Here is a 15,039-nt window from a genome sequence, read left to right as displayed (position 1 = left end):
CAAGCTACTTCGTGAAAGACGAGGACTCGGACGACGTGAGATATAATGTAACATGCATAATGTGTCCCAGATGTAGCACGTCTTCTCACTGATAAAATAGTAAAACGGAAGAGCGCCCTGACAAAAAGATCTGGGTATATTAAAATTCAAGACACCGCCAAAACTCGCGAAATTAAAATCCGAGATACTGTCACTTATGTGAAATAAAAGATTCAGAGAATCACTAAAGTCTGCGTAACTATGTTGTGACTTCTCGCAACAATAATCCGATATCCTGCAACAGAAATAATAAATCCGTTTTAATGTCTATCAAATATTTATGTACTGAAACGTGAATAAATTCGTCGAATAACACTTTAGGCTGTGGGAAATTGGGTGTCACCAGGTGGAATTTGGACAGTTTTGAACTTAATCTTTGGCGAACAATGCAATCCCTCTTGTCTGTCGATTTTAAGCGGACATTAGAATCTCGCGGTCCAAGTTATCGAGCGGTCAAAGTCGGCAGGCTATTCCGGAAATGATCTCCCGAGAAAGTCTACCTCGGCGTAACGGCAACGACAGCAGCAACGACAGCAACGACAACGAGAACGCTGCCGTCGCGAGGAGGTCGGGACGAACAGTGACAAAACAATTAAGCAACTCATAACTGCCTGGCACAGGCGTTCTCCGGACACCGTTCTCCGCTTGCGAGGTTGCGTCAAAGTGTCACGGGCAACGAGGTCTACCAGACCGAACCGAAATTGCAACTCGCGGGGGCGTGCAGCGGGCATAACATCCCTTCGCAAACTCACGCCACCGTCGTGGAAGAAGGCTTCGTAGAGAAACTCGCGAGTTTACCGAATGGTTTCGAAGCATCGACATCCTGCGCGCCGAATTTTCATGTGAATGCAATCGCATGATGAGAGAGAGAGAGAGAGAGAGAGAGAGAGCGCAAAGAAGAGAGCGACAAGCGATTCAAATTTCTGGCGAAATTGAAACTGCATAGCTCGCATCTCGTTAAGAGCGGCAATTTTTGTTACCGCGCGAAACCTTCGGTTCCTCGTCCTTACATCTTGTTATAACGGGTATCGTTATCTCTTATGGAAACTGCAGAAAAGATTTTCATCAAATACTCGGGAGAAGGCTCCGTTGGAGATTGCATTGATAACAGCAGTCGTAATCACACCATGTACGTGTGTCCGTGCACTCGGCAGGAGTGGATATCCTCCGACGGGATCGTCTCACGGATGGAATGGCGCCAACAAATACCGCACAAAGAGCGGCGAATGTTAGAAAGGAGGAGCACGCGGCGGTAGCGAACGCGCGCACGCTGTTTTCCGTTTCTATTGGGATACCTCGAGAGCGGCTTTTGTGCGGGACGGCGGAATTCGACGGGGTTGAATCGGCAGCGCGGTAGCCGGCGAAGAAATGGGAGGAAACGGCGAGCGGGTGAGTCTTGGAGGAATTACCGAAAGCGTTTCATGCTCGCCCTGCCCGGCGACGCTGCTCGCTCCGGCACGTCAATGTTCCCGGGCGATAAAGTGCTTTTCTTTACGAAGCCACCATCCGTCGCACAAGCGCAACCAATCAGGCGACAATGGCTCGTAAATTTGAGCCAATCAGGAGGGTAGTCGAGACGTGACCGCGACCACGGTGCAATATTGCTTATGAATTATTTAAGCGAGGCCGGAACAACAACACGCACCCCCGTGTCTCGTCTCCGTTTCTGTTTTTCATTCCGCGCGAGGATCTTGCTCGATAGGCGCGTCGGGATTTCTCAAGACGAAGAGGAATTATTTCGGAAATTAAGATAGCTTCTAGACGTTACCCTTCTCGCAATGGTTTGCACTATGATACATGCGACTAATATGTTTTTTCTTGCATATACAGGGCGCGTTTAATCAAATTTCTAAATGAGACTGTAGAACCTTCATTGTGAAGTATCTTGATCAACAAAGCTCGTATAATGATCCTATTACAACAAGACTTGAAATTAATTTATTCTGGGTTCGTTTACTTGGGATTAATTGAACAAATAAAGATCTTTTGTTACTCCCGAGCTCCCGACTCGCTGGAAGTCCAATTCTCGTTTATACCCCGAAGACATTACTCCAGCAGTGAAACTACGGTTTCGTTTCTAGTATCGCAGAGCTAGAAACGAATTCGCAGCCTCGCAGAGGAATGTACGCAACTATTTTCGTACACTGTATACGGAGACGCACGTCTCTGAAGTAAAATTTGCGCGCGAGCTGCGAATACATGGAAAATATTAAAGATTGAGAGGGCGGCAAGTTTTAAGTACGGCCAAGTGTGCTTCCGACAATTCGGATGTTTGCAGGCAAGAAGGCGAACTATGCAATTAGCCGACAAGTTCCAACTTCGATGATGGAGGACACGCTTCCGCGTTTCCAGCACGTTCCCCGATTCCCGACTACCTAACCGCTTACCGCCTCGTGGGAAAGCCTGCAGCCATCCCGGCTCCCTACCATGGATTATTGCACATTGTCCGTGAGACAACGGCTGAGAACTCACCATTGATTTTCTAACGATTACTTAAGACTTTCCCTCGCTCTTCGTTCTTCAACTTGTACGACGGATTATAATGTTTCTCTTTGGAAACTGTCCCACCTTCCATGGTCGCGTGTATTTTCTTTACGCCATTAAATCCGACGTGCGGACCGTCACCTCTAGCAGCCTCGTATTAACTTTCAAAAGTAAAAGTTCTGCAAGACGAACGTCGGCGCAGCGCTTGCTGTACAAGTGTAACGGCTTCGATCATAATTTTCCACACTTTTTACCAGCAACTTTTCCATGTTTCATCTCTCTAATCGATAGAGATTATTTCTATCTGAAAATACCGTGTAATACACCGGTCGATCTGCACTTGTGTCATACGTTCGCCGTCGAGCTTTCAATGAGCCTCAGTCTCATTATACAAATTGGCGCAGCGAGATATAGCAGCGTGAAAAGCGTCCCCCGCACAACCACCCCCTTCGGCTCCATGCGCCCTGCTGGAACTTTTATTCTACTCGCGCGCGCGGGGATCTCCGTCTACGTCGTGGGGATCCGTTTTTCCTCGCGAGAACAGACGGCCAACCGAGGTGAAAGCAAAACGCGCGATTCAGGAAGCTCCTGCGCGCGTCGCTGATTACATTCGTAATTATTATGGCGCGTTAATACGCGCGTCGAGCAGCCGCGCGACGAGCTCAATAGATCCCCATCCCGCTCGTATCTCGTTCTACCTAGCTACCTTCCGCGCGGGAGTCGAGCTTCCGTTCTGTTATTTCACAGGCACCCCGCCTCCACCAAACATCCCCGCCATCCTGACGAGCTTTGTACTCCTCAAATGCCTCGCGCGCGTTTCGCCCGCCACCCTTCTCGCCGGTTACCCCTACGTACTTTCCATTTCGACGTCACGTCTCGCCTTAAACGGTAACGTTCGCCTCGGAGTATCTCCGTCCGCGCATCCAGCGCCTCGTTAACGTCGTCCTCATCGATCTCGGCTGACCCTGACCTCGCTTCGAACATGCCCGATAACCGGAAATTGCCCCGTTAAGGAAACAGGCGTTGGCAATAGCCCGGGTAAGAGCACGTGGCGGAAGTATCATTAAAACGTCCATTATAAACTTATCCCCGATAGTCTGCTTCCCCGTTACTGCTGATAATCGGTTTATATTAATATCGATGCTAATCGCCGCTCGATCGCTCTTGTTAACTTGCAGCGAACAAAATTGTCGGTCACTATACCTTTCTACGTAGATATTGACAAAGTCAATCCGGTTTCGTTCAAGGCTCATCTGATTTCACTAGCAGAAACGCACGCGTACGAGGCTGACTCTTATGTTGCAGCACTTGAAGAATTTCTCCGTATCACGAGTTGATCTTCTCGAAATGTTGCGCGATTAAGCAGATACTTTCAGTGTGTGTCGAAAAGCGAGAGATCTCCGCTTCTACAAGATTTTCAATGATAGCACGCGAGTCTTTCCCTTGTCGTCTACTTTTCGGGGTGGGGAACGGCAGGGGCGAGATGGAGGGAAGGAGCGCGTGAAAGGCGAACAGGCGCAAAAAGGAAAGAAAGGGAAGAGAGAAGGGGCGAGGTGGAAAAAGGAGGCAAAGAAGAGAGGAACATACTTCTTGTACGTGCCGCATGAGAGTGGAGTTTTACGCGTGTTTAATCTGGAAATGGATCGTCCGGGAATGCGCCTCTATGAGCCGAGTTGGGAAGAGGCCGGTAGGGGAAGCAGACGCGAAGGAGCGAGAAAGAGAGAGAGAAGCAAGGGAGCAGGAAATAGGTGAGAGATAGACTGTTTCGCGTCATCTCTCCCTTTACCTTCGCTCGCTGCCCTTCTCCTCGTTCCTTTTTTCCTCCTTATCGTGCTACCCCTTTTGCCAAGTCACACGACGCGAACTGGCCAGCAAACTGCTAGAAGCCGCGAGAATACATACTTCTTGCGATCGCGGTTCATTACGCAAATTACACGTTCGCGCAGTTCGCGAAGACAAGCTGTAGAAATTCCGTAACTCACGGACAATTCGCAGTTGCCGGTACGAAAAATAAGGGCGCAATTAACGTGTATTATTCGCAGCCCTTGATATTAAAAATTGTCGCGCAATCAATTCCTCAAGTTTTATTAAACTGAAATTCACTTGAAACTAATCGAGAAAGTCAGCTCTGCTAGCTCCTCGAACTTTTACTCGTCATGTCGTTTCAATTTTCAATATCTTTGCAATCGGGCGCGGTATCGGAGAACCAAATGGAATAATGTGACACAATTTTTGCCTAAAGTTCGACAAGATAAGTGACATCTTTATGAAATCTCCTGCATTCGCCAAACTTTTATACAAACTTTTTTAACTGTCAAATGAGCAATCGTTCTATACTTACTGGCTATGTTTAATGTGAGGCAACAGGAAAGCATTATTGAGTGAACATATTGTCGGAAGATTATACATAATTCAAAAAGTATGAAGAATGTAACATCCAAAAAGAGCGAGATTTATTAATTCCAGATTCGCAAATGGGAAGCGCAATTTTAACCCTTAGCTGGCACATGGGGTCCTGAGAGACCCCAGCCTAGTCCGACTGTAAATTTCAATATTTGAACGTACGTAAACTTGAAATACTTCTTAAATAAACAGCTTAAATTGAAAAAAAAAACATAACCACTTTCAAATATCACCAATGCAACCTTCAGAATAAATACCTTTTTTTAAACCGAAAAAATCAAACTATTTTTTTTTATAATAGTGTTATGACTCCAGAGTATGTCATTAAAATTTTAGCTCTTAATATAAAAAATTGAAAAAATAAATTTTTGAATGAAAACTGACATTTTTCACGTTTTTTTTCGACAAAATCCATTTTTTTGTATACTTAACCTTCAATTTTTTTTAAATTTACTATAAGATCTTCTATAAGAATACTTTAGGAGTATCTCCTAATTTTTGAAAGTAATTATATATTTATTTACAGTAGTTACAAATGAATGTACTGCTGGGGTCCTACAGGACCCCAGTGTGCCATCTATGTGATTTGGCTGCAGTGTGCCAGCTAAGGGTTAACTAAAATTTATTTATAATATTATATAATTTATTGATAAGCACGTCATATCAATACAAAATGCAGTCAGCTGTTCGCTCTCGTCGCTTCCACTCTTTTTCCCTTTTAATCGCTTGTTATCACGAATGAAAATTCCGCGCGCCGCCACCAGCTCAAGTTGCGTTAAGGGATGGTTCGGAGAAACGCTTTTAGGGCATCGCCTTTGGCATCGGGAAACACGACACCGTCTTTTCCAAGGGCTGCGGAGAATGGACCATCATACGCATCTCGCTTTTCTCTCACGCGGCACCCGCCGCGCCCATTATTTTCGCAGATAGTCTCAAATTCTATGGCGAACACGCGCTCCGACCCTAGCTCGCTTTCGATAAATCAATATAACGCGTCTATTCCGTTTGCTCATGGCGTGGCGATATCTCAACGCTAATTTAGTAAGATGAAGTAACGGTGCGACGCCGGTGATGCGTCCCGTTTCGCCAAACCGCGGGCCGCAGCCTCGTACATTCGCGTCCGCTTCCGTTTGTCGCTTAATATCACGTTGGAATGATCTATCTCGACAACGGTTTTCTCAAAACGAGTGACATAAATCGCGGGCAGCCGTGCTAATTTAACGGGGTAAAATGTGGCCGCTCTCGAAATAAAGCCGCGGGTCACGTCGATATACCGTGCTCGGCGCACCCGCGCGGCCGCAGGATGCTTATATATCATGCTAATTATTTATACTTCATGCACACCCTGGCAGGTACCTGCAGCCTACAACGCGCACGCGGTATTTTACACTCACGATACGTCGTCATATACAGCGTGCAGACTCGGCGCGCAAGCTCCATCCGTGCGGTCCAAAAGCGGAGGAAACATCGTGCGTAACTTGGCCTCTTCAAGCCGTCTCATAATTTAGGATGATAATAAATAGAACAGTAGACGTTTAAGAGACAAGAGAATGGTAGGATAATGTCAAAATTGATTTATTCCTCAAACAAGTAACATTGTCGCCCAATTAAATTTTATTTGATAATTATTCTAATTTTATGGTTCTTCGTATCTTCAAAATTATGATACGATGTTGAACAAAAATTAATACGTGTTCTCAGTTTATACGTAAATAGGAAACTGCTAAAAGTATTTTTATATATATTATAAAGATGATAATGGCAGTTAATGATTATTAAAATTACTAAAATAAATTATTATATATAATTATTTTTTATTTAATTTATATGTTTCCTCTCGTCTCCAATATCTCTATTATTTAAGAAGATTATCTCAATTTCAATTAAACGAGCACTTAACTTCCAGTTCATCAACTTTCACGAATTCCCATTAACGACATTGACGACCCATCAATCTTCACCAACGAGACAGATAACGTCTGCTGAATCTTTAACGGTACCCTAAATGCAATTTTTCTTGTCATATTCACGTCCGTTAGAGCTGATGTGCTTGTAAATCATAACAAATCGCGAAAATTGATAGCTTGTCAGCTTCGCTGGTTATTAGTGCAACTTTTCAGAAAAAGCGAGATCCAGCAGACGTAAGCGTAATAATTAAATACAAGGAATACGCAATCTACTCGTAAAAGAATTGAAAACAGCATCGAGTCTATAAAAATCCTGAAACTATGAAATTTTCATCTATTCTAGTAAAAAGTTGACATTTAAAATGAAAAGCTTTTTTGCATACAGAAAACGTAGGGAACGTTCTGTTAGCATCACACACAAATTTGATAACTAGTTGAACGCTGCGCCCGATAAACGTGATGCATACAGCTGCAGTAAAAAATGTTTGCGACTAACGAAAGATATAGTGGAGCCCTTTTTTTACATTGGTAATTCCCAAGCTCGTTAAGGCTGCGAACGTGTGCGTCATGTAAATCCGACAACTTTACATGAATTCAAGGTAGATACTCGATACGGCTATCTGCTCCAATTACAAAGAATAACAGAGCTGTATCTCTTCCCGTTATTTTTACATGTCATTACGTATGTCGTGCCTGCAAGGTTTCCTCTGATTGTTCCGCTCGTTCATGACATGAACTCGTTCGCACGGCGGAAACAGCTGTTTCACTGTTTCGCTAGCATCGCTGTCCCCTAATATTTTACAACTGCAAGCCGATTTTTCCGCGTACGTTTCTCGGATTATTCCGTGCCGAGGATAATACTTTGCTTCGACTGTGACGAGGCAGGGGATTGGACGGAAAAGTTTTCCGTTGATGTTATGCGCCATTAACGAGATCGCATTTCGCAAAAGCCGGAAATCAAAGGGCGAGGCATCGAAAGCCGCAAGGGTGGGCTTCCCGATTTTATGTTTGCGCCAGTATGAGAAGGGAAACCTTCGAAAATCTGGCAAAGGGGGTGCCCTTCCCAGGGCACCGAACACTCAAGCTATGATATACGATCGATCGCCCAAAACCTCGTCATGTCCGCACTATATGCAAACAAATCCAGCGTGCGGAACGGCATAATAATAAGTTGGAACATTATTATTACGGTAATTACATTGTGAAGGTAATTGCTCCGCATCTATTTCGGTAATATAAACTGAAACGTATTATTTGCGTAATAGTCGCATTATTACATTCGTTATATTACGCTGCAACGCTAGCTTTATGTTGTACGTTCATTTGGCTTTATTACGTTGGAACATTGATATATCTCCGTAGAAATGCGTCGCAAATTGAAAAGAAAGATTTATAATCGCATTTGCATGCACTTATTATTATACAACTGACGCGCGGTAGAATAAGAATCCTTGCAATAAATTACGTAATAAGGGGATAGGTACCTTTTATTTCTGCGGTCTCTCAGCTCTTTTCATGGATAGTCCAACTACATGAATTTACTATCGCGCTCCTTGATTTCTGCCTGTGATATATGGGGCTCTTTTTATTTCCCGTTCCTTCCGCAACTGTCTGATGTAGGTGGCCCAGTTTCGACTTATATTCATGCCGGCTGTACCCCGCGTGTATCGCGGCGCAAAGGGCGAGTGAGTTAAGCCGTTAGTAACAGATGCCGCAACCCGGCTGTATCGGTTTAATTCGTCGGCGCGATAACCAGAACTTTCTCGGCGACTCGGCGGGATGCGTCTTCATAAACCGCGGGCCATAAACTTTCCCGAATTACGATTACAAAGTGACTAATTCCCGCTTTCCGCCTCCGTGGCTCCTAATTACGTTTGTGTTACCCAAGAAGTTCCGAGTCTTCCTGGGAGGCACCGAGTCAACACTCCTGAGCGAAATCCTAATAACCCACATAATTCCGAGGTCTGCGAGCTCCGGCGACCGCAATTCTTTCTTGCGACTGAATTGACACAGAGCGGTTCGAGTCTTCGCAACTTCAAGCAAACGATGTCAAAGTGAAAAGAGTCAAACAGTGAGCAGCCAGAGACTGCTCCATACCATGAGAAAGTATCATGTCACAAAAGTAGTTAAATAGTAAAAAGACACGTATGCATTTTCCTGAAATGTCAACTATTCCTTGTGACAAGAGCCGCCCCCTCGGCTTCTCACTTTTCTCCAGAAGTTGGTCAAACCGAAGAGTGTTCGGACTTGCTCGAGTGCATGGGAACGATCACAGGGAAATGCGCGGCCGTGAGAAATTCTTTTAAACGGCACATGTATGATGACGTTGATAAGGGAGAACTGGGGGAGAGAACGGAGTAGACGAGATAAGGGGCGGCGAGAAGGTAGACGGTTTGTATTTCAAATTTAAAAGCATTCGACAATGGATGCTACTCGTATTGTTGACTCGAGGTGGAGAGAAAAGGAGGAGAGAGTGAGAGAGGAAGAGAGAGAGAGAGAGAGAGAGAGAGAGAGATAATACGCGCAGAGAAGTGAAGAGAGCCGGCCGAAGAAAACGATGGGCTGAGAAACGGCGTGGGATAGCTCGGAGTTTTGTGAGGGACTGCAGACAATTTCCGCAGGGCTTAGTGGCTTCGGGCTCTCCAAATAAATTATTCCGCGGATGAGCGACGCTGCTTATTTTTCAGCGTTTTCCGAGCCACCGCTTGAAGCGCACGCAAGGCGTTTAAGAAGCATCGATCGAGAAAGAGAGGAAAAAAAATATAAAAGGACAGGGAAGAAGCCGAGTAGGGTGGGGGTGGGAAAGGCAAGTTTTATTATACCTCTGGGCAAAATCCGTTTAGCTACACAGTATCGAGGATACTGAGGTCTATGTATATAAAATATACACGCGAACTGTTTGCTTTAAAAGTGGCGCAGGTCCACTTTTTCTGAGAATTTTCGCCGATATTGTCTGTTACGACGTTTCCAAAGTGCACTCACAAACAAACTGCACTTTCGAAGCAAGAAGCAGTTGAGAAACAAATTGCAGAAACTTATGTGAATATTTCATATACAGACGCGCAAGATATATAATATTTAATCGCTTTCTGTGTATCTGAAAGGAGAGAAGGAAGGAACGAAGGATAAATCGTTCTTGTTTCGTTATGCACCATTTCAATCTAAGTCGTTATAAAAAGTAACGTTTATCGCGAATATGATTGCGATATCGTTATGAGAAACATTGATCCCTCTCTCTCTCTCTCTCTCTCTCTAAAAAGTCTTTATGAAAAACTCGTTTAACTACATCGCGACGATGAAGTCAAGGTTTGTGAGAATTTCAATTTGCGTAAGTACGGAAAAACTGCATTCACAGGGGTATCGGAAAACCACGTTTCAGCATTATATCGACTTACCGCGTTTCAGTTAATTCCCAGCGAAACATATATATTTTAATACGCACAATCTCACAACGATTTTAATTCCCCGATAACCTCGATAAAAATATCCGATTTTATTTTTCTTTCGCTTTGCGCGTTACGTAATATTCCTACGATACAAGTGATCGCGTCGCGAAACCGCTGCATATTTACCGCGCAAGAATAAAGCAAGTTAAATTAACGAAATATTAAATATTCATGACAAAGTAACGTTTATGGTAAGATCAAATATATCTGTGACTCTAATAAAATTCTCGGGGTTTCTTTCGATCGGAGATGATCTCAGCTGATGTACACTTTGATAGAATTTTAGTCCGAGACTATGTTACCAAAACAAATATTTGATGGTAAAAATTGAATAAAAATATTTGAATAGAGAAAACTGAAAAATGACGAAAGGAGGTGATGTTTAACCAAAGGAAAAATCGACTTTATATTTGTCGCAGAAACCACGACCGAGGGAAAGTGTACGATTCTCTCTCTTTCCGTATATCCTGTATTTGTAATGTTCTTTTTGGCAATAAACCCGGCACGCTCTCTCAAAAGGGTTAAAGACTTTCTTCTTCTTTAAGGGGAAAGGAAGTCGGTAGACGGAGGAAAGGACAGACTCGTTCGCCACGTGTCCTCGTACGAAACGACTCTAAAGCGTCGAGATGTCTGAAGGTATCCAGGAATGCGGGCCATGTAGAGTTCTAAAGAGCTTTCACAATTTCGCGTGCATCCACCCTTAGAGGTTCCTTCCGTCTCGCGACTTCCTTCTCAGATGCATCGCCCGCATCTGTTCTTATCTTTCATATTATTTCAAGAGCCGTCTCTATTACATACATCTGCAGTATCATATCATAAATTAAATCATGAAATAATTAAACTCAATTAAAATTTCAATTTTCAAAGTACGGATATTAATCCTTTAATTATTCATATTATTCCAAAAACTGCGAAAGATACATATTATCTGAAATAAAAATATCATTTTAAAAGGATTAATAGATAATCACTTATTACTTTGTAGTTAAATAATAATTCGGTAAAAGAAACAGAGTGTGGAAGTGTCTACAAAAATGTCACAAAATTTCTAACAGTTTTAATTGAATCTTGATAAAAACTATATTATCTCTTCTATATTATCTCTTTATGTGATGTTTTCTATATTTTGTTATAAACGAAAACTATTTTTCCATATTTTTCAATAAAGTAATCTGAATTTCTTGAAAATTTTATTCTCCACTTTTTTCTCTGTAACTTCATAATTTATAATACATTATCAGGTTTAATTTGACAAAAATCTCCTCAATTGCTTCTAACCAAAGCTGCATCACTTTAGTAATTACTGTCCCTTCAAGTTCGTGCTTTAGTTTAGCTTTGCGCTGTTGAGCTTCTATGAGAGGATAAAGGATGACACCGGGATTCTCGAGAGTCGGCATTACGGACCAAACACGCGCAAGCATGACCGATTTGACTATTTCCGCTACGCCTGTCGAGATCAAACAGGACGCAAACGAGAACGCGCATGTTCGACCCACGCATTTTTTAATCAGCACTCGGCCCGATTAAGCGGAATCTGCTGGCTATTCTGATCGCCGGCCAGCATTGTGCCGCAATGGGTGCTTACGCGGCACGTTGCGAAATCATTGTCCACGCCAGAAATGTCAGGCGTATCGACCCAGCAAAATCGCTCTCCCGTGAACCATCGCACTGCGCTGATTCTCGATAATGTTATATAATCAAAATGGCGTCTAATTCAATGTACATACATGGAAACGTTTTTCTTTATTCATTACTTGCGTTAAGACGAACGGATGCTTTGATTCTTTATGTGTATTTCTAACAAAAATGTAACTTTCTTAATCTGTATAATTAAATATATTTATTTACAAAATATTTATCTGTGAGCTTTTACGAAATACATTGATAATCTAATATTATTAATTAATTTCTAATACATTTTTTAATATCATCAATTTTAATCCGTTAACAGCAGCAATCCAATTAAAGGTACACAATTAGTTCTTTAAATTCGATGAACAAATATATCATTAGTACTCACTTATAGATTACAACAAATTCCCCATTGAATCTCAAATAACTCTACTACCCCGTTTTAGAGGAAATTTCAAAACAATACGAGAGACAAAGCAAGAGAGAAACTATTATCTAACTATTGCATATCCTCATGACAACTACGCTTGCCGCCGGAATACCGCATGTTTCGCTCTTGTCCCACTTTATTTATATTCGCGTGTTAACGTGAGTTAAGAGTCCCAGCGTTCGTTAACGCGGCGGGGGTGAAGGCCGTGCTAATTAATGCGGCGAAACTTGTCAGCGAATCAAAGCAGCGGGCGCTTCCGCACGTTTGCATTCCTTGTATGTACGCCTCTCCCTTTCTCCTCCGAGAGAAAGAGAGAACCAGAAGAAACAGAGAACAAGAGAAAGAGCGAGAATGGAAGACAGAGAAAGAGGCGGACCGAGTGGCAGAGGGGTGAGGAAGTCTCATCCCTTAAGAGGAAGCCTTAATAGGATGCGCCGGCGGTTGCCCTATACGCGCGATATTCTCTTCCCGCTATCGGGAAGGTGTTAGCTTCCGGATCCGTGCATTCGCAATTTGCATTAGCCGGAGCGAATTACGCGAAATTTATGCGAACCGGGGATACGACCGGGACTGCCCTCGCTTAAGCGTATTCGGGGCCACTTAGGCGGCCCGGCCTTGGCGCGCTGGATTCGCTCTACTTATGGCGCCGTGGACAGCTAATGTCCGCAACTATTTCTCTTGCCGTACAGCCCCGCCTCGGTACGCGTCTTACGATATTATTCCACGAGGATTGTCTTGCCCGCCTCGGAGCGAAGCGCGCTTACCAAACGGCCGCGTCGATTAATCGCGCCGCGCCATCCGCTCCGTTCTCCGCTTCATTCTCCGCTCGACTTGCGCTGCGTGCAAGATGCCCCGCAGGAGAAGGCGACGATCGATTGAGGGATGGAACAGAGACGGGAATTTTTCATAGGTAAAACTCAATCGGTCCAATTCTGGAACTTGATATCGGAGAGTTCTCGCAACGCTACGATCGCTACTTCTTAAACGCGAGGCACTAAAGATTTGAAAGAGAGAGAACTGAAGTAGATTGGTTGCTTCAGATCGGGCTTTTTATGTTTATTCAATTGTATAAAATATAATCGAGCTGACTGTTCATACGAAATTGCGCTTATAAAATGCGTTGATAGAAGGATGGTGCAGAGATGAGGCCGGGAAATGTAGGTGATAAATGATACGCTCAGATTGCAGCGAGCGGAACGAAATAACGTTTGACGCTTAATTAATGAAGTTTCAAACGCGAATAAAATTTTGCTCCCGGGATCGATGACAGGGACGCGTCCCGGACCGGGATATACCTCTGGACTGCAGCGACCAATCGGTTTGATCAATCGACTCGCGGCATGCTCTTTCAATTATCTCGGAACGGCGGCTCCGATCGGACGCGAAAATTAATTGCTCGCGTGACGCACATTCGATCACGGCAATTTGTATCTTTTTTTTTCTTTTTTTAACCACCCTTTTTCACGGAGCGACGAATCCTGCGCCTTCGGCGATAAGTATTACGCTTATAGTCGTCGAGGGTCCCGCGGGAGGAATCATTCTTGCTGGTGTCAATGCGAGGTATATCCGTGAACGAAGATTCTCGATACTCTCCGCTGGAACCTTCCAATCTTTTGCTAACATTCGCCGGGAACTACGACCTAAATACTTCACGTGGCCAATTCCGATATTTCATCGGGGTAGTAACAAGAAATATTACAGAACGTTATATTTATAATCTTCGCTCTTATGAAACAAACGAGTCTGGCTTCAACATCGAATTTCAAGGAATTCACGCAAACGCGAATATATTTCACTGTACACAATTAATTTAAGCTAGCATAACTTTTGCAAAAAGTAGCAAGAGGATGACTGCACAAAGCAGAGATTGTAATATTTTTGTGCGCGGCTTCCAACAAAAGCCAGCGAAAATGAAAAAATACGAAGTGAAAAAACAGCTAAGTGGCCATAATTTTACAAACATAAAAATTACTATGTTAAACAATATTATAAAACTATTAATTAGATAATTGCAGGTTAGCGTTTTTTTTCAGTTATACTGCAGAGTAATAGAAAAGGGTAATAGAAAAGCCAAAAACTTTGGCTCAGACAGTCCAGTGATATTGCTAGAATTAATCTGGTAGAATGCGCGGATTACTCACTTTCTTGCCGTCCAGCTCGTGATTCCCCTGCGCCAGCACTTTGTCCACGCTCGCAGGGTCTGCGAATGTGATGAATCCGAAGCCCCTGCAAACAAACGAAAAGAGAACATTTAATATGAATGTATGTATGTCCCGGGACATTAATGGAGCATGCATTCGCTAATAATAATGTTATTTTCATCGTGAACATATAAAGTACACGCAGCAGTCGCATGGCGCAGTAACATACGTTGCGAGATACATATCTTGATGTAGAAAGCTCGTCGAAACGCACGATCGTAAAAAGAAAACCGGTTGGCAGTATAATATTTCCATATTAATCCATTCTCGTAAATTGCGCGTGAGATACGGCAGTACATTAATCTTCAAAATAGGAAATAATTTTAGTCCCTCTTATTTTTGCGATTAAAAGTAGTCATTAGCATAATTAGCGTAATTGATTAATGCCGCTTTTCTATTTTGCATGAGATAAAATGAAATCTGTTCGGAAACTTTGAGGATGATTACTTTGAAAAGGAAACTTTGAAATATCTCGCAAAGTATTCCAGCTATTTTAT

The 15,039-nt window shown here is 43.2% G+C and overlaps 1 protein-coding gene across 10 annotated transcripts in view; it reads right to left on the bottom strand.

Moving 5' to 3' along the window:
* LOC105284583 (RNA-binding protein Musashi homolog Rbp6) overlaps positions 1 to 15,039 on the bottom strand; it is a 589,200-nt gene that overhangs the window by 214,858 nt on the left and 359,303 nt on the right. For all 10 annotated transcript variants that reach the window (XM_026970601.1, XM_026970605.1, XM_026970600.1 and 7 more), the window contains exon 4: positions 14,483 to 14,567. In XM_026970601.1, the coding sequence (XP_026826402.1) occupies positions 14,483 to 14,567 (85 nt within the window). The remainder of the gene's footprint in view (positions 1 to 14,482; positions 14,568 to 15,039) is intronic.

The sequence above is a fragment of the Ooceraea biroi genome, chromosome 6 (assembly GCF_003672135.1).
Source record: "Ooceraea biroi isolate clonal line C1 chromosome 6, Obir_v5.4, whole genome shotgun sequence".
Lineage (NCBI taxonomy): Eukaryota > Metazoa > Arthropoda > Insecta > Hymenoptera > Formicidae > Ooceraea > Ooceraea biroi.
The sequence above is the reverse complement of the archived record's forward strand: the minus strand, read 5'-3'. Positions and strand labels throughout refer to the sequence as shown.